This window comes from Myxine glutinosa, chromosome 13, assembly GCF_964187855.1.
Source record: "Myxine glutinosa chromosome 13, kmMyxGlut1.1, whole genome shotgun sequence".
NCBI lineage: Eukaryota > Metazoa > Chordata > Myxini > Myxiniformes > Myxinidae > Myxine > Myxine glutinosa.
In genome coordinates, this window is record NC_136273.1 from 61,781,123 (window position 1) to 61,804,782 (window position 23,660).

Sequence of the window (23,660 nt, forward strand, 5' to 3'; positions counted from 1 at the left end):
CTCAAGTGCAGAAAGTGGTTTTCAATGCCAGCACAAGTGCAGAAGGTAGTTCTGCAACACCAGCACAAGTGCGAAAAGTGGTTTTGCAACAATAACACAAGTGCGATAAGTGGTTTTCAACGCCAGTACGAGTGCAGAAAGTGGTTTTTGCAACAATAACACGAGAGTGAAAAGTGGTTTTGCAACACTAACACAAGTGCGATAAGTGGTTTTCAACACGAGCACGGAAAGTGGTTTTTGCAACAATAACACGAGTGTGAAAAGTGGTTTTGCAACACTAACACAAGTGCGATAAGTGGTTTTCAACACGAGCATGGAAAGTGGTTCTGCAACACCAGCTCAAGTGCAGAAAGTGGTTTTCAACACGAGCACAAGTGCGACAAGTGGTTTTTCAACACTAGCGCAAGTGTGAAAAGTGGTTTTGCAACACTACCTCATGTGCGAAAAGTGGTTTTCAACACTACCACAAGTGCGAAAAGTGGTTCTAAACACTACCACAAGTGCGAAAAGTGGTGTTCAACACAAACCAAAGTGCGAAAAGTTGTTTTCAACAATAGCACAATTGTGGAAAGTGGTTTTGCAACACTAGCTCAAGTGCAGAGAGTGGTTTTCAACACCAGCACAAATGCGAAAAGTGATTTTGCAACACTAACACAAGTGAGACAAATGGTATTGCAACACTAACACAAGTGCAAAAAGTGATTTTGAACACCAACAGGAGCACGAAAAGTGTTTTTCAACACCAGCAGAAGTGCAAAAAGTTGTTTTCAACGCCAGCACAAGTGCGGAAAGTGGTTTTGCAATGCTAGCACATGTGTGAAAAGTGGGTTTTAATGCCAGCACAAGTGTGGAAATTGGTTTTGCAACACCAACACAAGTGCAAAAAGTGGTTTTCAATGCCAGCACAAGTGTGAAAAGTGGTTCTGCAACATTAGCTCAAGTGCAGAAAGTGGTTTTCAATGCCAACACAAGTGCGAAAAGTGGTTCTGCAACACCAGCTCAAGTGTGGAAAGTGGTTTTCAACACCAGTACAAGTGTGGAAAATAGTTTTGCAACACTAACACAAGGGCAGAAAGTGGTTTTCAACACCAACACTTGTGTGTAAAGTGGTTTTCAATGCCAGCACGAGTGCGAAAAGTGGTTTTGCAATGCTAAACCAAATGTGAAAAGTGGTTTTCAACACTAGAACGAGTGCATAAAGTGGTTTTCAATGCCAGCACAAGTGTGGAAATTGGTTTTGCAACACTAAGACAAATGCGAATTGTGGTTTTCAACACTAGCGCAAGTGCGAAAAGTGGTTTTGCCACACTAACACAAGTGCGAAAGTGGTTTTCAACACTAACACAATTGCAAAAGGTTGTTTTCAACACAAACCAAAGTGCGAAATGTTGTTTTCAACACTAGCACAATTGCGAAAAGTGGTTTTCAACATTAGCACGCGTGCGGAAAGTGGTTTTTAATGCCAGCACAAGTGTGGAGATTGGTTTTGCAACACTAAGACAAATGTGATTTGTGGTTTTCAACACCAGCGCAAGTGCGAAAAATGCTTTTGCAACACTAACACAAGTGCGAAAAGTGGTTTTGAACACAAATACAATTGCAAAAATTGGTTTTCAACACAAACCAAAGTGCGAAAAGTTGTTTTCAACACTAGCACAATTGTGGAAAGTGGTTTTGCAACACAGGCAGAAAGGTAGAACGTGGTTTTCAACACGATTGCGAGTGCGGAAAATGGTTTTGCAACACTAACACAAGTGTGGAAAGTGGTTTTCAACACGACCACGAGTGCTGAAAGTGGTTTTCAACGTCAGCATAAGTGTGGAAATTGGTTTTTGCAACACTAACACAAATGCGAATAATGGTTTTCAACATGAGCACGAGTGCGGAAAGTGGTTTGCAACACTAACACAAGTGTGGAAAGTGGTTTTCAACAGGAGCACAAGTGCAATGTGGTTTTGCAACACTAACCCAATTGCGAATTGTGGTTTTCAACACTAGCGCAAGTGAGAAAAGTGGTTTTCAATACTAGCGCAAGTGCAAAAAGTGGTTTTGCAACACCTACACAAGTGTGAAAAGTGGTTTTGCAACACTAAGACAAATGCAAATTGTGGTTTTCAACACTAGCGCAAGTGCAAAAAGTGGATTTGCAACACAAACACAAGTGCAAAAAGTGGTTTTGCAACACCAACATAAGTGCGAAAGTGGTTTTGCCACACTAACACAGGTGGGATAACTGGTTTTCAATGCTAGTATGAGTGCGAAAAGTGGTTTTTGCAACAATAACACAAGTGCGAAAAGTGGTTTTGCAACACGAGCATTAGTGCGAAAAGTGGTTTTGCAACACTAACACAAGTGTGATAAGTGGTTTTGTTTCGCCAACACTTCTATTTATGATAAGTGTTGTTCAACACTGATAAATGATATATATCAACACTAATAAATGTATCACTAACACTTATCACTTGATAAGTGTTTCACACTTTTAAATCACTAACATTTAATTATGATAAAGTGTTATTTCGATTGAATCGAGTCATTAACATCGGGAGCTCGTCGTTTACTCGTCGTCGCCGATTTGGACTCCATAATCATATCATCACATTGCTGAGGTGGAGTAATAACATTAGTGGTTGAACTGCTGGTTTCCTCCTCATTGGGAACGTTCAGTGGTGGAGTAACAGTAACTTCCTCCTGACACACCTGCTTTGCCACACCTGACACCACACCACACAGGCATTGGGACAGAAACTTTTCAAATGTCTAAACGCTCCACGCTGAAAACACGTTAAGGTGACGGACGATGCATTGAGCTGGTAATTACTGTCCTCAAAACGGATTTTAAACCAGATGTTGAGGCCCACATTGTCCCCATCATCTGGTCGGACCGCATAAACCTGTCTTTGAAAACTCATCACATGCTTAACGCATTCATTTGGACACCCGAGGCAAATCATGAAAATCCTGGATAACATTTAGCCATAACGTGATAACACGGCCATAATCTTATCATTTCATATGAACGGCGGAACATTTGAGATTACAATTCTCGTCGCGGGAGTTTGCATGGGAACGACATCCTAAAGTGACCACTTTCTGTGGTTATTCCGGCACTTACAACATCATGGACGAGTTCGTCGTTGGAAAGGAATGCACCCACTTTCTGGTTCATATGAGATGCAGCGCGAATATTTCCATCACCAATGATATTCCCGACGGCGAGGATAATGTCCTCGGCAGGATCTCTTCCAGAAGGCATGCACAGAAACAAATGCTTCCTGGACAAACCCTCAAACGCCGCACGAGAGCATGCGTTTGCCATGTCAGCGACATTATCACCGAACCAGACAAGAATGTGTCAAACATAAATAAATCAAACTAAAATAACAAAGGTGCAATATCAGAAAAAAACAACCTTACAAAGCATCATCATAGTGGGTAGGCCACACCCAATAGGCCAACTCTCACTCTTTCTCTCTCGAGTCTTGAAGACAAAATAGTAAAGACAAAACAAAACCAAAACATCAAAAAACACGGTAGGATGGAAAAGGAAAGATGGAGGGCGAGAGGAGAAACCACACTGACAACTCACCACAGCACAGGAAGATTGCACACACCATGCGCAAAACACAAACGATCACAAGGGGAGCAGAGAGAGGGAGAGAGAGAGGAGAGAAGGAAGAAGTGGGAAAGATGAGGGGTGGGAAAGAGTGGAGAGAATAGTGGGGTTGAGGGAACAGAGGAGGAGAGAGAAATATGGGATAGGAGGAGGATACAGAAGGTGTAGAGAAAGAGGGGATATGAGGACACAGAAGGTGTAGAAAAAGAGGGGATAGGAGGAGGATGCAGAAGGTGTAGAGAAAGAGGGGATAGGAGGAGGATACAGAAGGTGTAGAGAAAGAGGGGATAGGAGGAGGATACAGAAGGTGTGGGGAAAGAGGGGATAGGAGGAGGATACAGAAGGTGTGGAGAAAGAGGGGATAGGAGGAGGCTGCAGAAGGTGTGGAGAAAGAGGGGATAGGAGGAGGATACAGAAGGTGTAGAGAGAGAGGGGATAGGAGGAGGATACAGAAGGTGTGGAGAAAGAGGGGATAGGAGGAGGATACAGAAGGTGTAGAAAAAGATGGGATAGGAGGAGGATACAGAAGGTGTAGAGAAAGAGGGGATAGGAGGAGGATACAGAAGGTGTGGAGAAAGAGGGGATAGGAGGAGGATACAGAAGGTGTAGAGAAAGCGATAGGAGGAGGATACAGAAGGTGTAGAGAAAGAGGGGAAGGAGGAGGATGCACAAGGTGTAGAGAAAGAGGGGATCGGAGGAGGATGCAGAAGGTGTAGAGAAAGAGGGGATAGGAGGAGGATACAGAAGGTGTAGAGAAAGAGGGGATAGGGGGAGGATACAGAAGGTGTAGAGAAAGAGGGGATAGGAGGAGGATACAGAAGGTGTAGAGAAAGAGGGGATAGGAGGAGCATGCAGAAGGTGTAGAGAAAGAGGGGATAGGAGGAGGATACAGAAGGTGTAGAGAAAGAGATAGGAGGAGGATACAGAAGGTGTAGAGAAAGAGGGGAAGGAGGAGGATACAGAAGGTGTGGAGAAAGAGGGGATAGGAGGAGGATACAGAAGGTATAGAGAAAGAGGGGATAGGAGGAGGATACAGAAGGTGTAGAGAAAGAGGGGATAGGAGGAGGATACAGAAGGTGTAGAGAAAGAGGAGATAGGAGGAGGATGCAGAAGGTGTAGAGAAATAGGGGATAGGAGGAGGATACAGAAGGTGTAGAGAAAGAGGGGATAGGAGGAGGATACAGAAGGTGTAGAGAAATAGGGGATAGGAGGAGGATACAGAAGGTGTCGAGAAATAGGGGATAGGAGGAGGATACAGAAGGTGCAGAGAAAGAGGGGATAGGAGGAGGATACAGAAGGTGTCGAGAAATAGGGGATAGGAGGAGGATACAGAAGGTGTCGAGAAATAGGGGATAGGAGGAGGATACAGAAGGTGTAGAGAAAGAGGGGATAGGAGAAGGATACAGAAGGTGTAGAGAAATAGGGGATAGGACGAGGATACAGAAGGTGTCGAGAAAGAGGGGATAGGAGGATACAGAAGGTGAAGAGAAAGAGGGGATAGGAGGAGGATACAGAAGGTGTAGAGAAAGAGGGGATAGGAGGAGGATACAGAAGGTGTGGAGAAAGAGGGGATAGGAGGAGGATACAGAAGGTGTGGAGAAAGAGGGGATAGGAGGAGGCTGCAGAAGGTGTGGAGAAAGAGGGGATAGGAGGAGGATATAGAAGGTGTAGAGAAAGGGGGGATAGGAGGAGGATACAGAAGGTGTAGAGAGAGAGGGGATAGGAGGAGGATACAGAAGGTGTGGAGAAAGAGGGGATAGGAGGAGGATACAGAAGGTGTAGAAAAAGATGGGATAGGAGGAGGATACAGAAGGTGTAGAGAAAGAGGGGATAGGCGGAGGATACAGAAGGTGTGGAGAAAGAGGGGATAGGAGGAGGATACAGAAGGTGTAGAGAAAGAGATAGGAGGAGGATACAGAAGGTGTAGAGAAAGAGGGGAAGGAGGAGGATGCAGAAGGTGTAGAGAAAGAGGGGATAGGAGGAGGATACAGAAGGTGTAGAGAAAGAGGGGATAGGAGGAGGATGCAGAAGGTGTAGAGAAAGAGGGGATAGGAGGAGGATACAGAAGGTGTAGAGAAAGAGATAGGAGGAGGATACAGAAGGTGTCGAGAAATAGGGGATAGGAGGAGGATACAGAATGTGTCGAGAAATAGGGGATAGGAGGAGGATACAGAAGGTGCAGAGAAAGAGGGGATAGGAGGATACAGAAGGTGTCGAGAAATAGGGGATAGGAGGAGGATACAGAAGGTGTCGAGAAATAGGGGATAGGAGGAGGATACAGAAGGTGTCGAGAAATAGGGGATAGGAGGAGGATACAGAAGGTGTCGAGAAAGAGGGGATAGGAGGAGGATACAGAAGGTGTCGAGAAATAGGGGATAGGAGGAGGATACAGAAGGTGTAGAGAAATAGGGGATAGGAGGAGGATACAGAAGGTGTCGAGAAGGAGGGGATAGGAGGAGGATACAGAAGGTGTCGAGAAATAGGGGATAGGAGGAGGATACAGAAGGTGTCGAGAAATAGGGGATAGGAGGAGGATACAGAAGGTGTCGAGAAAGAGGGGATAGGAGGAGGATACAGAAGGTGTCGAGAAATAGGGGATAGGAGGAGGATACAGAAGGTGTCGAGAAAGAGGGGATGGAGGAGGATACAGAAGGTGTTGAGAAATAGGGGATAGGAGGAGGATCCAGAAGGTGTCGAGAAAGAGGGGATAGGAGGAGGATACAGAAGGTGGAGAGAAAGAGGGGATAGGAGGAGGATACAGAAGGTGTCGAGAAAGAGGGGATTCGGAGGAGGATACAGAAGGTGGAGAGAAAGAGGGGATTCGGAGGAGGATACAGAAGGTGGAGAGAAAGAGGGGATAGGAGGAGGATACAGAAGGTGGAGAGAAAGAGGGGATAGGAGGAGGATACAGAAGGTGGAGAGAAAGAGGGGTGTTAATTCAACGGTCTGACAGGGGTTCAAACCCAGGACCCTAACATCTCAAGCAAGCCATCTTAACCGTTAAGCGAACCCCAAGCTTATCAGATTCAGTAAAGTCCTTGCAGATACTTTCATCGAGAAGATTGGCAAATGTAGTTTAACATACAGAGATGCGAGATGCTGGGGATGAGTAAGAATAATGAAAATAGAGATCACATAATACAAGGGATAACCTTGGAGCATTCCACACAGGAGGATCTGGGGGTGGTAATAGATACTGGGGGAGGGTATAAGCAGCCAGCACACTGCCAGGTAAATCTGTATTATAAAAGGAGCCGTGTCTGTCTGTCTGTCTGCTGTGTTATAACTTGAGAACGGATTAACTGATTTCAATAAATACAACTACGGTGGATTCGGGTAACTCCCAGGAATGTTTGTGCCCCCCCCCCCCTCAATTTTTTTCAATTAATTTTTTTATGGTTACATGGACACGCGTATCAAAAGTGCAAATGCTAACACTATCCCTGCACGGAGAGCAGGCTCTCCCAGGAATCCTTTTTTTTTGTATCTTCCCCCATCGATTAGCCATCGCAGCAAAGATTGGTATTTCCATCAGCGAAGCGACTTATATCGTAGTAAAGGTAAAACAGACAAGGTTGTCGGTTGTATTTGTAGAGGGATAAGTTATAAATCCACCCACAACCCTTCCTCTTCCTCCTCCACCTCATGCCCCCAGCATGGTGTGGATGTAGAACAGTCTTGATGGGCCAAACGGCCTTCTCGTGCCCCCAGGGTTCCTAATTGTGCATCTGATCTCCGCTACGTACCAGATGGTCTCTTTACCGTAGACGTATCTATTGTGCTGTTGGAGTAAAAGGAAATGATGATTGTCGCGCAGACTCCGCTCCAGGAATTAGTTTGGAAACCTCACTGGAGGCGGAGTTTCTCCTGTTCACCTTTTTCTCGAAACGATCCCCAACTACTTCATTGCGAAGCATTCCTTGCGTGAGTCTTTAAAGAGGTGAGTGTGTGCGTCGAGTTAACCCTAAACTCTTCTAGGATTTGTTTGTATCGAACCGGCAATGAATTCGTTTATGTGACGTTGAAATCGGTCACGACTTTCTAACCCACTGATTTCACAAAGTTCACATACAACACTTTAAAATATGGCTCAACGTTCAAATCGGTCCACTGTGACGTCCGCTTGAGCAGGTGACTGACATTCGATTGACCAAATGACTGACGTTTGCGATTTTCACTTGAACAAGTGACTGTGAGGACATTCGCTTGAACAAGTGACGATCTGTGACGTTCACTTCATCAAATGAATGTGACGTTCGCGCGAAAAAGTGACGGTGTCTGTGACGTTCGCTTGAACAAGTGACTGAGCCTGTGATGATGTGGTACTGGTAGTGGTAGTAGTCATAGTAGTAGTAGTAATAGTAGTGGTAGTACTAGTAGTAGTAGTAGTAATAGTAGTAGTAGTAATAGTAGTAATAGTAGTAGTAGTAATAGTAGTAGTAATTGTAGTAGTAGTAGTCGTCGTAATAGCAGTGGTAGTAGTAATAATAGTAGTTGTAGTCGTAATAGTAGTAGTATAGTAGTAGTGGTAGCAGGAATAGTAGTAGTAGTAGTAATTGTAGTAGTATTAGTCATAATAGCAGTGGTAGTAGTAATAATAGTAGTTGTAGTCGTAATAGTAGTAGTAGGGTAGTAGTAAAAGTAGTCGTAGTAGCAGTGGTAGTAGTAATAATAGTAGTTGTGGTTGTAATAGTAGGAGTAGTAGTAGTCCTAGTGGTGATACTAGTATTAGTAGTAGTAGTAGTGAGAGTAGTAGTAGTAATAATAGTAGTAGTAGTAGTCGTAATAGTAGTAGTAATAGTAGTAGTCGTAATAGTAGCGGTAATAGTAATAGTAGTGGTAGTAGTAGTAGTAGTAGTAGTGGTAGTAGTAGTAGTAGTAGTGGTAGTAGTAGTAGTCGTAATAGTAGTGGTAGTAGTAGTAGTAGTAGTAATAGTAGCGGTAGTAGTAATAATAGTGGTAGTAGTAGTGGTAGTAGTAGTCGTAAGAGTAGTAGTAGTAGTAGTAGTGGTGGTAGTAGTAGTAGTCGTAATAGTAGCGGTAATAGTAATAGTAGTGGTAGTAGTAGTAGTAATAGTAGTGGTAGTAGTAGTAGTAGTAGTAGTAGTAGTAGTCGTAATAGTAGCGGTAGTAGTAATAATAGTGGTAGTAGTAATAGTCGTCGTAATAGTAGCGGTAGTAGTCATAGTTGTCGTAGTAATAGTAGTTCATTGCCACCTACGCCACTTCACCAATGGCCTGTGGATGTTTTATCGGAGGAATGAAAAACCGATACCTCCGATCCCACAAATTATACAAACGGCGAATGAGAACTTGAAGTGACACTTTGGCAAAAGGTCAAGCAGAACCTTCGCTTTGCAAGGAGGAAATTATTTCATATTTGTGTAAAATACCGATTTGGAGAAGCGAGAGACACGAGGTTTCTTGTGAAGCTCCTGCCGAGGTAACCATGTCTGATTTAATACCTGAGCCCTCCGAGATGTACAAGTTGAGGTCGAGGATGATTCATTTATTGTTGTAAAACTTTGACTAACCGCCTCGTGTTCCCTTTTCTTTGTTGTTGAACAGAATTGATGGGTTAACATGTGGGCAACACTGATTTATAGAGGGGTATGTATGGGTTAGCATGTGGGCAACACTGATTTATAGAGGGGCATGCATGGGTTAACATGTGGGCAACACTGATTGAAAGAGGGGTATGTATGGGTTAGCATGTGGGCAACAGTGATTTATAGAGGGATATGCATGGGTTAGCATGTGGGCAACAGTGATTCATCGAGGGATATGTATGGGTTAGCATGTGGGCAACAGTGATTTATCGAGGGATATGTATGGGTTAGCATGTGGGCAACAGTGATTTATAGAGGGATATGCATGGGTTAGCATGTGGGCTACACTGATTCATCGAGGGATATGTTTGGGTTAGCACGTCGGTAACATCGATTTATAGAAGGGTATGTATGGGTTAGTACGTGGGCAACACTGATTTATAGAGGGGTATGTATGGGTTAGCATGTGGGCAACACTGATTTATAGAGGGGCATGCATGGGTTAACATGTGGGCAACACTGATTGAAAGAGGGGTATGTATGGGTTAGCATGTGGGCAACAGTGATTTATAGAGGGGTATGTATGGGTTAGCATGTGGGCAACAGTGATTTATAGAGGGATATGCATGGGTTAGCATGTGGGCTACACTGATTCATCGAGGGATATGTATGGGTTAGCATGTGGGCAACAGTGATTTATCGAGGGATATGTATGGGTTAGCATGTGGGCAACAGTGATTTATAGAGGGATATGCATGGGTTAGCATGTGGGCTACACTGATTCATCGAGGGATATGTTTGGGTTAGCACGTCGGTAACATCGATTTATAGAAGGGTATGTATGGGTTAGTACGTGGGCAACACTGATTTATAGAGGGGTATGTATGGGTTAGTATGTGGGCAACACTGATTTATAGAGGGGTATGTATGGGTTAGTATGTGGGTAACACTGATTTATAGAGGGGTATGTATTATCGGCTTGGTCTTCTGATAAATTTTCTGAAAAAAAATTATTGGTCGCTTTGGCCCCTTTCTGGTTGTGGGCGTGGTGTCGAGGCGCCATGGCGCCAAAGTAAACCAGCCAGTGTTGATGAATAGTCTTCAGCTTGTTTTAAATACTGTACCCCTGGTCTCATGTAATTGGCAATGTAAAACCATTTACATTCCTAAATTTGAAAAATGATAACAAATAATGACGTGATTTACCAAACATGTTGAAAAATTATTTACATTCGTAATTTATAGGAAAGGTTATTCCACAAAGTAATTCAAAGAATATGCACAAAACAGACAATTATTATTATTAATTTTGATAATTAATTTTGATAATTGATAATTAATATTCATGACCCTGGGAGTACTGGAGGCATATGTTGTGTCAGGGTGGAACTGTGCTTTTATTGTTCCTCTATTGTTCTGACTGGTAATATTGCGAACTACCGTAGTTGATTGAGCTTCGTCTTGCACTCCAAATCGACTTATCTATAAATGAAGCCAAGAAAAAAGGGAAATTATCCAATTCGATTTGTACTCCACATCAAACAATAGGCCAAAAATACGTACGTCTGCAGTGCCTTCACAAGGTATTCACACCCCTTGACATTTTTCACATTTTGTTGTGTTGCAGCCTGAATTAAAAATGGCTTATATTGAGATGTTTTTGTGAAACAACTGTTATTTTTCAACCTCATCTCCATTGCGTCCAACGCATTTTTCCCAGCGCTTTACTAAGGCCTGGATTCCTCCAGAAAAAAATATATTTTGGCTGCTTGTGTAGTCATTCGTGCACCGCCGCTTGGACCTCTTCCTCAAATCGAAAGTGGTTCCACCAAACGCCTTTTTAAGTGGCCCAAAGATGTGGTAATCCGAAGGGTGAGGTCTGGCGAGTAGGGTGGATGAGGAACACTCAAAATGCAGGTCCTAGATTGTTGCAGCTGCAGCGTGGGCAGTATGGGGCCAGGTATTATCATGCTGCAGCAAAACACAGGTAATGAGTAGGCCACTACGTTTTGATCTGATTGCTAGTTTAAGTTGTTATACTTATTGTAAGTAGAGTTATTATAAGTTATTGTTATAAGTAGTAGTGTGGCCAGACAGAAGCCAAACAGTTCAATCTTGGTTTCATCAGACCACAGAATCTTGTTTCTCACAGTCCGAGAGCCCTTTGGGTGTTTTTTTGCAAACTCCAAGCGGGCTTTCATGTGTCTTTCATTGAGGAGAGGCTTCCGTCTGGCCACTCTGTCATAAAGCCCAGATCGTTGGAGAGTTGCAGTGATGGTTGTCCTTCTGGAAGTTTCTCCCATCTCCACACAGGATCCCTGGAGCTCAGCCAGAGTGACCATCGGGTTCTTGGTCACCTCTGTTACCAAGGCCCTTCTCCCCCGATTGATCAGTTTGGCCGGGCGGCCAGCTCTAGGAAGAGTCCTTGTTGTTCCAAACTTCTTCCATTTAAGTATTATGGAGGCCACTGTGCTCTTGGGAACCTTCAATGCAGCAGACAATTTTTTTGTAGGCTTCCCCAGGTCTGTGCCTCGACACAATCCTGTCTCTGAGCTCTGCAGGCAGTTCCTTCGACCTCATGGCTTGGTTTTTGCTCTGATATGCATTGTCAGCTCTGAGACCTTATATAGACAGGTGTGTGCCTTTCCAAATCATGTCCAATCAATTGAATTTACCACAGGTGGGCTCCAATCAAGGTGTAGAAACATCTCAAAGATGATCAAGATAAATGGGAGGCACCTGAGCGAAATTTCAAGTGTCATAGCAAAAGGGTCTGAATACCTATGTAAATGTGATATTTCAGTTTTTTTTATTTTTAATAAATTTGCAAAACTTTCTAAAATCCTGATTTCTGTTTGTCATTATGGGGTATTGAGTGTAGATTGATGAGGGAAAAAATGAATTTAAACTATTTCAACATAAGGCTGCAACATAACAAAATGTGAAAAAAGAGAAGGGGTCTGAATACTTTCTGAATGCACTGTATATATGATGTGCTGAACCACTTCATCCAGTATAATGCGACGGGTTTCCCTTAGCACGTGCTCAACTCCTGCAACCATTTCTGGTGTGTTGGTTGTGTGAGGCCGGCCCAAGCGAGCAGCGTCTGCCACACTGGATACTCCACTTTTAAACTTCCTGTCCTAGTCATACACCTGCTGCAGCGATAAACCTGCATCACCATATTGCATCTTCATTCTGTGATGGATTTCACTGGGATTCACGCCCTCACTTCCCAAGAGACGGATGACAGAATGTTGCTGCTCCCTTGTGCAAGCTTCTAAGGGAGCCGCCATCTTGGAACTGCTCTACTTACGTCATACTCAATATTGCCAAATCTAAAACAGGCAAAACATGGCTCTTAACCATAGCTATAACATATGTCGTCTACAACTACACACATTACATTCTCGAATTTATATCGCCATTTTAAGGTTACTTATGGCCCTCATATATGCATGTATATATATATATATATATAGATATATGCATACCTATTTACTATATTACTATATAATGTTCTCTTTCTCACTCTTTCTCTCGAGAATAACTATCTACAAACTTTTAAAAATTAACTAAACTGTTGTTTAGATTGCACTAAACACTCTAATAGAATGTTTTATTACGTCATTGGGATTACAGGCTAACTGAAGCATGTATGATGTTCTTGTGTGCCAATTTGGATTGCAATCCCAGGAATGTTTTAGTGTGTTTATTGTCGTTTGTGAGAACTTTCCTGACATTTCAATACAATGGGATGTTTTTACATATAAAAGTCCTTGCTATGATAAATTTAGTCAAGTATCATTCCTGCTAACTGAACCAGAAAAGGGGAATTATGTTGCCCAACCCTCTTCAATGTTGCCAAAAAAATATCCTGGGGTTTCAGGCACATGAATGAATGATCGTTTTAAGGCCATTTTCCCCGCTAGAGCGGAGGTTAGCCTTGCGGGCCCCATGACAATCATGGTTCCCTGTTTGAGGCAATGTTTTTATGGCCGGATGCCCTTCCTGACGCCAACCCTTGGTCACGCTCTTACGATGCGCAGGGATAGTGTACCTATTCTAAATCGGGGTACACACCGTGATCCCGGTGTGATCATTCATCCCAGCACACCGAGTGTCACCGAGTAAAAGGCACATCGAGTAAAAAATGCGAATCAATCTTTTCTTTTTTTTAAATTCCCCTTCTTTCTGTGTGTGACCTGGCAGAGGTCAACCCAAAGCGAAAAAGAGGCATGGAAGACAAAAATCACCCTGGGTTAATTTTTTTTTGCATACATAGTCGAGGCTCAGGTGAAGGCCTCCATCCTCCATTGAGGGCCTCCATCCATCAGAACAGCTAATACAGTGAACGGATCAGGACGTAGGAGACAAAAACAGGATGCAAAAAAACATGCATGCATCGGGAAACTAAATGGATACAGAAGGAAACTCCCAGGATGGAAAACTGCAAAATTGGAAGGGAAAGGGATTTGGGTGGGGCTAATAACGGTAGAAGATTATAGTTTTGGATTGGGAATGATCTGAGATGGTGGTGAACAGCTGATTTGAAGACCTGGAGGGAAGAGTGAAATTGAAGAGGATGTGAAATTTCATTCCATTGGCTGCAAATAAAAGAGGAAAAACTGAGGGGCACACAGTGATCCTAGATTTATGTAGTTTCATCAGAAGGGGGTTGATGGTGGATCATGTGAGCTCTGCAGAAACCCGGGGGAGGGATTTTCTTGAGAGTCAGAGAGATCATTGATGAAGATCAGTAATAGGACTGGGCCCAGAACAATGCCTTGGGGTACTCCAGCCTTGACAGGGAGAGGAGATAAAAAGATTCTGTTGAGAGCCACATGTTGGCTATGAGAGTGGAGGGAGTCAGTAAGTCGTGTGTAGAGTTTCCCATTGATGCCATAGGCAGAAAGTTTGGAAAGTAAGGCAGGATGCCAGACTGTATCAAAAGCTTGAGATATGTCTGACATTGAGGGCCTCCATCCATTGCTGGGAAAGCAGAAGCATCATGTCTAAGATAGAGTGACTTGGTCTGAATCCAAATTGCTGATCTGAGGTGCGGTTGTTGGAGAAAAGGAAGGATTTTCATATAAACTTTGATGATGGATTCCATGACCTTGCTGATGATTGGAAGTAAGCTGATATTTCTGTAGTTAATGGGATAAGTTTTTGCCCCTTTTTATGTTGTGCAGTGATGTTGGTGGATTTTCAAGCAGACGGAAGATGACCAAGCACAAATGATATGGTGAAAAGTGCAAAGAGAAGATGTGCAAGAGCAGCAGAACAGGTTTTTAGGACACGTAAGCTGATGTCGTCTGGCCGAAAGAACCTTCTGTATCTTCTCATGTGCAAAGGACACACCGTCCAGGAGCAGTAGATTATGACAGAGAATGATGGGTATCGAGAGTGAGGTGTTTGGGAAACGAGATTTGGAAGCAATCACAGAATTGAGGCATTCAGCCTTCTCACGAGTGAAGTCGGCTGTGGGCCATTTAAAGTGAGGGAAGGGATGGAGGGGAAGCATAATCATGAGATAGAATTTAACTAGAAAGGCACTCGGTAGAACACATACCTCCGCCAGGCTGAAGAGTTTGCGATTTCTATCCCACTGATAGGCCAGATCTGGATTCGCACCTGAGCCAAAATCTAATCGTTTGTTATTGTCACCTACCTAACTCCTTCAGCAAGTTTTGTCATAATCCGTCCACAACTTTTTGAAATATAATGCTTCATATCGTTTTTGTTATATCACTCAATGGTGAAGAATAGCCTGGTGTTGGCTTAGCGGTTAGGGTGCCGGCTTGGGGTCCTAGGATCCTGGGTTCGAATCCCGGTCGATCGCTAAATTAACGCCAGGGGGGTTGACTCAGCCTGTCATCCTTCCGAGATCGGCAAATTGAGTACCAGCTTGCTGGGACGAATGATCCCGGTGTGTACCCCGGTTTAGAATAGGTACGCCGTATCCCTGCGCATCGTAAGAGGCGACCAAGGCTTGGCGTCAGGAAGGGCATCCGGCCATAAAAACATTGTCTCAAACAGGGAACCATGATTGTTATGGGGCCCGCAAGGCTAACCCCCGCTCTAGCGGGGAAAATGGCCTTAAAACGATCATTCATTCATTCATATAGTATTGAGGAAATAGAAATAGGATGTTTGGGAATATACCCAGGACTAAAGATAAAGCAGGGCACAATTACCTATCCGATGAAGGCCTTGAAAAACGCTGGTTAGGCCTTCCCAAATTCTCACAAATTAACAATATGAAATGAATAGCATGAAACAACGACGATTTGACAAGACGTTGAGGGATGTTGACAAACGACTTTGAAGGACAAAATAGAGGGGGAGTTGGACAAATGAGGAATGTGGGGAAGAATATATATATATTGTATACTCGATCGAGGCTCGTGTAAGAGCTAACATCAATCACCCCAAAAAAAAAAACTGACAAAATATACAATAAAAGGAGCGGGAGGCAAGATTGGAGGAGAGAGAGGGAAGTACACAAGTACAACTGCAGAGAACAGGGACAACGGAAGATCTGTGGGAGGGAGAGGGCTTGGGGGGAGGAGGCATTGGAAGGCCGGGGGGTGGGGGGAGGAGAGGTATAAAACACATGGACACTGCTTTTTTTTGTTGACGGTATGATGGACGCATTGAATAAACAATATCATATTAGATGCTCCCATCACATGTATGACCGTGCCTTGGAAGAGGTCATCTCATTCGACTCATAATGAAGAGCTTTCGAGAAAAAAATATCATGAGCCCCAAACCCATTTTTGGAAAGTTCTCAACAAGGGTACGTGAAGAGTTTGAGAAAAAATAATATCATGAGCCTCAAACTCATTTTGGGCAAGTTCTCAACAAGGGTATGTGAAGAGTTTGAGGAAAAAAATATCATGAGCCTCACTCATTTTGGGCAAGTTCTCAACAAGGGTACGTGAAGAGTTTGAGGAAAAAAAATATCATGAGCCTCAAACTCATTTTGGGCAAGTTCTCAACAAGGGTATGTGAAGAGTTTGAGGAAAAAAAATATCATGAGCCTCAAACTCATTTTGGGCAAGTTCTCAACAAGGGTACGTGAAGAGTTTGAGGAAAAAAATATATCATGAGCCTCAAACTCATTTTGGGCAAGTTCTCAACAAGGGTACGTGAAGAGTTTGAGGAAAAAAATATATCATGAGCCTCAAACTCATTTTGGGCAAGTTCTCAACAAGGGTACGTGAAGAGTTTGAGGAAAAAAAATATCATGAGCCTCAAACTCATTTTGGGCAAGTTCTCAACAAGGGTACGTGAAGAGTTTGAGGAAAAAAAATATCATGAGCCTCAAACTCATTTTGGGCAAGTTCTCAACAAGGGTACGTGAAGAGTTTGAGGAAAAAAAATATCATGAGCCTCAAACTCATTTTGGGCAAGTTCTCAACAAGGGTACGTGAAGAGTTTGAGGAAAAAAATATCATGAGCCTCACTCATTTTGGGCAAGTTCTCAACAAGGGTATGTGAAGAGTTTGAGGAAAAAAATATCATGAGCCTCACTCATTTTGGGCAAGTTCTCAACAAGGGTACGTGAAGAGTTTGAGGAAAAAAAATATCATGAGCCTCAAACTCATTTTGGGCAAGTTCTCAACAAGGGTATGTGAAGAGTTTGAGGAAAAAAAATATCATGAGCCTCAAACTCATTTTGGGCAAGTTCTCAACAAGGGTACGTGAAGAGTTTGAGGAAAAAAATATATCATGAGCCTCAAACTCATTTTGGGCAAGTTCTCAACAAGGGTACGTGAAGAGTTTGAGGAAAAAAATATATCATGAGCCTCAAACTCATTTTGGGCAAGTTCTCAACAAGGGTACGTGAAGAGTTTGAGGAAAAAAAATATCATGAGCCTCAAACTCATTTTGGGCAAGTTCTCAACAAGGGTACGTGAAGAGTTTGAGGAAAAAAAATATCATGAGCCTCAAACTCATTTTGGGCAAGTTCTCAACAAGGGTACGTGAAGAGTTTGAGGAAAAAAAATATCATGAGCCTCAAACTCATTTTGGGCAAGTTCTCAACAAGGGTACGTGAAGAGTTTGAGAAAAAAAAATATCATGAGCCCCAAACTCATTTTGGGCAAGTTCTCAACAAGGGTACGTGAAGAGTTTGAGGAAAAAAATATCATGACGCCAAACCCATTTTTGGCAAGTTCTCAACAAGGGTACGTGAAGAGTTTGAGGAAAAAAATATCATGAGCCCCAAACTCATTTTGGGCAAGTTCTCAACAAGGGTACGTGAAGAGTTTGAGAAAAAAAATATCATGAGCCTCAAACTCATTTTGGGCAAGTTCTCAACAAGGGTACGTGAAGAGTTTGAGAAAAAAAATATCATGAGCCCCAAACTCATTTTGGGCAAGTTCTCAACAAGGGTACGTGAAGAGTTTGAGAAAAAAAATATCATGACGCCAAACCCATTTTTGGCAAGTTCTCAACAAGGGTACGTGAAGAGTTTGAGGAAAAAAAAAAAATGATGAGCCCCAAATTCATTTTGGCAAGTTCTCAACAAGGGTACGTGAAGAGTTTGAAAAAAAAAATATCATGAGCCTCAAACTCATTTTGGGCAAGTTCTCAACAAGGGTACGTGAAGAGTTTGAGAAAAAAAAAATATGAGCCTCAAACTCATTTTGGGCAAGTTCTCAACAAGGGTACGTGAAGAGTTTGAAAAAAAAAATATCATGAGCCCCAAACCCATTTTTGGCAAGTTCTCAACAAGGGTATGTGAAGAGTTTGAGAAAAAAAAAAATATCATGAGCCCCAAACTCATTTTGGCAAGTTCTCAACAAGGGGTGAGTGACAAGTTTTATTTGACATTCAGCCCAAACATTTACCTTGTATTGGATGCATCTCCTAAAATGTTCTTATTGCTTTTTAACCATAGGGAACCCTATCCAAATTACAAATTCATGCCTAAACCAGCTCCCGGTTTGTGAAGACTTGGGCCAACTTTTCCTGGCCAGCCACACAGAAGGTGGGTTTAATTGGGTTGGTAAAATAAGTTGTAGCCGAGCCTCCTTTTGAAGGACAAAAATGTATCTGTTCAGCCTTAAAATCAACAAAACATTATCGCAACTCGTCCCCTCCCCCAATTCATGTGAGAATTTCTGCTAATTCTGTCACGTTGATGAGATATGTAGGGGTTGCAATCAGTTGTCAATCCAGATTCTCCAATGGGTGCCCAATTAGATTCCCATCCTAGCTTTAGGAAGCCCAGGGAAAATGTTTGAATGCCTTCTTTCCTCTGCCAGAGCACGGTCACACAAGAGGTGTGGCAATATGGGCCTCAAATCTGAGTTTGTACTTTGGTATAATGGTGAATGATCTTGAAATTGTGAATGTACACCAGAAATAATTATGAGGTTCATGAACAAACAGCAGGTTTGTCTGTCATCAGGGCAAATATCTCCCCATGCCATAACACGACTATGGGCTGAAGACTTGGGCACCACAGCCGACTCTGCTCTAAAGAAGGCCGAATGCTTCAATTCCGTGTTTGTTTCCAAATCTTGTGTCCCCAACTCCTCACTCTCAGAACCCATCATTCCTTGTCCTGGACTCTGCCTCTTTTGCACCTGAGAAGGTGGAGAAGGTTCATTCAACCCTAAACTGACTCTGCTACTGCACCGGAAAGTATCAGCTCACACTTCATGAAAAAACCAGCTCTGCTGCTCTTTCACATCCTCTCTCTGCCTTTTTCACCTTGTAATTTGTGCCACGTCGACTCTTCCACGAGCCTCGACTATGTATACAAAAAAATAAAAATAAAGGTATTTGGGTAGGTCTTATTTACCCATTCCCAGGTGTGAATTCTTCTCCAAACCACCATGACCTGACGATCTGCCAGGCATGTGGAAGCTTTTCATCCTCACTGGTCGGGACAGGCTTGTTGAGTGCAGTTACACATCCTCTGTCGCTAAGTCTTTGGACAAGTCGTTTGACAATTCTTTGACTTCTTGTTATTGTGTCTTTGGCTCATATGGGTAATGTCAGCAATATAATTTCATTGTGGTTGCAGAATTGGTAGCAACACTGGCGAATAAGACCTTCACTAGTAACACCATGAAAGACCAGTAGTGACATATTCCTTGGTGAACCTCAGATGACCTCAAGTTTCAGGTGATACTAACCCCCTTATGGTGAAACTCCCAAAATACAGAATGACTGCTCACCTCCAAACATTCTTTTTTCCCTACCTGGGGAAACCAACTTCCTTCGCCTCTTCACTATCATTCTTCCCTCCAGGGTTTCAAAACAGCTGTTTATCATCATTTCATCATATCCCCCAATCCTCAACCTTGATCTTGTATAAACGAACTTCCCCAAGTCCACCTCTTTCCAAGATTCCAGTTTTTTCTTCCTGAGAGTTTCCGGATGCATCCATCTTGTTCACCCCATACGTCCTCCCCTACTCATCATTCTCGACATTCATTATTCCTACAAGTTTTCTGTTATGTCCTGATCTCACAAATCTGACAAATTACATCACAGTTATCTCACAAATGGCATTACAGGTATGTCACAAAATACATCACAGGTATCTATCTCACAAATGACATCGCAGGTATCTCAAAAATGTCATCATAGGTATCTCTCAAATTACATCACAGGTATGTCACAAATGGCATCACAGGTATGTCACAAATTACATCACAAGTATGTCACAAATTACATCACAGGTATCTCACAAATGGCATCATCGGTATCTCACAAATTACATCACAGGCATCTCACAAATTACGTCACATGTATCTCAAAAATGACATCATAGGTATCTCACAAATTATATCACAGATATCTCAAAAATGGCATCATATGTACACTGCATGGCCAAAAGTATGTGGACACCCAAACATCACACTGGTATGTGCTCGTCGAACATCTCATTCCAAAATTATGGGCATTAATATGGAGTTGGTCCAACCTTTGCTGCTATAACAGCCTCCACTCTTCTGGGAAGGCTTTCCACTAGATGTTACAACATTGCTGCGGAGATTTGCTTCCATTCAGTCACAAGAGCATTAGTGAGGTTGGGCACTAATGTTGGGCGATTAGGCATGGCTCACAGTCGGTGTTCCAATTCATCCCCTCGGTGTTCGATGGGGTTGAGGTCAGGGCTCTGTGCAGGCCAGTCAAGATCTTCCACGCCGATCTCGACAAACCATTTCTGTATGGACCTCGCTTTGTGCACAGGGGCACTGTCATGCTGAAACAGGAAAGGGCCTTCCCCAAACTGTTGCCACAAAGCTGGAAGCACACAATCGTCTAGAATGTCATTGTATGCTGTAGCGTTAAGATTTCCCTTCCTGGAACTAAGGGGCCTAGCCCGAACCATGAAAAACAGCTCCATGCCATTATTGCTCCTCCACCAAACTTTATAGTTGGCACTATGCATTTGAGCAGGTAGCGTTGTCCTGGCATCCGCCAAACCCAGATTTATCTGTCGGACTGCCAGATGGTGAAGCATGATTCATCACTCCAGAGAACGCGCTTCACTGCTCCAGAGTCCAATGGTGGCGAGCTTTACACCACTCCAGCTGACACCTGACATTGCGCATGGTGATCTTAGGCTTGTGTGCGGCTGCTCAGCCATGGAAGCCCATTTCATGAAGCTCCCGACGAACAGTTATTGTGCTGCCGTTGCTTCCAGAGGCAGTTTGGGACTTGGTAGTGTGTGTTGCAACTGAGGACAGACGATTTTTACACACTACACACTTCAACACTCAGCGGTCCCTTTCTGTGAGCTTTTGTGGCCTACCACTTCACGGCTGAGCTGTTGTTTCTCGTCGACGTTTCCACTTTACAATAACAGAACTTGCAGTTGACCGGGCCAGCTCTAGCAGGACAGCAATTTGACGAACTGACTTGTTGGAAAGGTGCCACCCTATGACGGTGCCACATTGAAAGTCATAAAGCTCTTCAGTACGGCCCATTATACTGCCAATGTTTGTCTATGGAGATTGCATGGCTGTGTGCTTGATTATACATACCTGTCAGCAATGGGTGTGGCTGAAACAGCCGGATCCGCTAATTAGAAGGGGTGTCCGCATTAATTTGGCCATGTAGTGTATTTCACAGGTTACAGCACAAGTATCTCACAAATTATATCACAGGTGTGTCACAAATACAGCACAGGTATCTAACAAATTATATCAGAGGTATCTCAAAAATTGCATCGTAGGTATCTCACAAATTACATCACAGGTATATTGGGAGGGGTGGGGCGGTTAGTTACCATAGTTTCTGAGAATATTTCATATAAAGTACCTGAATTTGATGTGACCCCACCCCCCTCCTCCCCTCATATATCCCCTTTTACCTGCTTTATAGGGGGTGCAGCTGCTGTTCCATCAGACCTTGCTGTCCTGATGCATCGTACCAAATTTGGTCCATATCGGTCAGGTAGTTTGTAAGATGTTTTAGTCAAATGTTAACAGACGTAAGTATGAATGCTGGACACCGGGAGATGAATGTCGGAATGTCGGAAATGAATGTCGGAGAAATAACCTAAAAATGGTATCTGTAGTTTAATTTGATGACCAAATGTGCATCTGAGGATAGTGTTATATTCTTATTTCAAACTGCATGCTATTTCAAGTTATTTAGCTCAAAGCAAAATCAAATGTTAAGTCTGAAATACCTGCATAAAGTGTCCATTCGTCATTAAATATAAAGCATTTGCAAGAGTGTCCAATATATGATAGAAAGCTGAGTTTTCATCAACACCATTCATTTTATGGCCTTTCAGCAGACAAGTATTAAATGTTGATTGTGAACTCCAGATAGTTACCTCCACCACCAAAGGTGGATGGAGGTTATGTTTTCACCCCTGTCTGTCCGTTTGTGAACAAAATATCTCAAAAAGTTGCGGACGGATTCCGACGAAATTCGGCAGAGATGTAGCGTATGTGACAAGGACGAAATGATTAGATTTTTGTGAAGATCCGCATTTGGCTACTATAATTTTAAAAAGTGATTCTTCACCATTGGGAGATAGGGCCAAAAACGATACATAGCAGGATATCTCAAAAAGTTGTGGATGGATTTGGACAAAACTTGGTGGACCGGTTGGGAGTCTGACAAGGACGATTCGATTCGATTTTGGTGAAGATCTGAATATGGATTCGGATATGAGAATTATTTACTTTTTTAAGTGATTCTTCACTTTTGAGAGATATGGCCAACCAGGCGGAGGTATGCTCTCTACTGAGTGCTGTTCTAGTGAAGAATGTTATTGAGCACATCCACACATTAGAGGATTAGTAATATCGTTATGTCCTGATGAACTTCCTCCTCAATCCCCCCACTCAGGTCCTTGGCCCTGTCGTGCTCTGTTTGGACAATACTGCACACCTTCAATCCTCAGGATACTGCAAACCTAAGACGCTTTTGGAGCAAGATCTTCGGTTGAATGAAATGGCAGCCAACGGTAGCAACAGCAGTGGATGCGACCTCAATGACTCGTACAAGTATCCGATATACTCGGCCATCTACAGCGTCGTCTTCATCATCGGATTGGGGGCGAATTCCGTCGCTCTCTTCGTGTTCTTCCGCCTCATGAACCGCAGAAAAGAGAGCACAGTCTACTTGACGAACCTAGCCCTGGCAGACCTCTTCTTCGTTCTTACACTCCCATTTCGTAGTATCTACTACATGCGTGGTGCAGATTGGCCATTTGGTGACATCATGTGTCGCATCACCTCGTATGCCTTCTATGTCAATCTATACTGCAGTATATTCTTCCTCACTGGATTAAGTGTCTTCCGGTACCTGGCAATCGTGCACCCTATCCGCTCACGGAACGCGGTGACTCCACGATGTGCAGCTTACACCAGTGGTGGCATCTGGGTCTTTGTGGCGCTGATCTCCTTGCCCTTCCTCTTATCCGGAACTAACACAAAAAATGGCAGACAGCGCTGCTTTGAGCCCTCTAAGAAAGCATCATTTCAGATGCTAGAAGCGATGAACTACATGGCACTAGTCGTAGGCCTCATGGTTCCTTTTGCAATAATCATCTACTGCTACATATGCATCTTTTCCGTACTGAACAAGATGGAGTCACGGAAAAAAAAGGACATTTTGACCCGCCAAAAGGCAATGCGTATGATCATCATCGTGCTGGTGGTATTCGGGGTCTGCTTTATCCCTTACCACGTTCAGCGTACGGTATACATTCACATATCATTCTACCACTACAGCAAATGCCAGCTGCGCCTCGCCATTCAGAAGAGTGTCGTTGCTAGCATCTGCTTCACAACCATCAACAGCTGCCTCGATCCTGTAATCTACTTCTTCTTGGGAGAAAACTTCCGTGAGAAGCTCTTCAAATTCGTTCGGAAGTGAGTGTTAAAACGTAACACGTGAGTGGGGCTTCAGTATGAAAGTGTGCGGCTGAGAAATGTCTGCAAATTAAGTCACCTAGATTAAGAAATTTCAATTCCAGATTTGAATCCCCTAGGGATAGG

At 43.2% G+C, this 23,660-nt stretch overlaps 1 protein-coding gene across 3 annotated transcripts in view; it reads left to right on the plus strand.

The window, feature by feature from the left end:
• The first annotated feature begins 7,349 nt into the window (after positions 1-7,349).
• The window catches only part of LOC137438982 (cysteinyl leukotriene receptor 1), a 28,055-nt gene continuing 11,744 nt past the window's right edge, over positions 7,350-23,660 (plus strand). The window contains exons 1-2 of one of the 3 annotated variants that reach the window (XM_068134510.2): positions 7,350-7,556; positions 22,507-23,534. In XM_068134510.2, the coding sequence (XP_067990611.2) occupies positions 22,612-23,534 (923 nt within the window). In that variant the 5' untranslated portion in view covers positions 7,350-7,556; positions 22,507-22,611. Of the gene's footprint in view, positions 7,557-21,086; positions 23,535-23,660 lie in introns of those variants that run through there. The other 2 variants (XM_078767600.1, XM_068134507.2) reach the window with 2 other exon arrangements.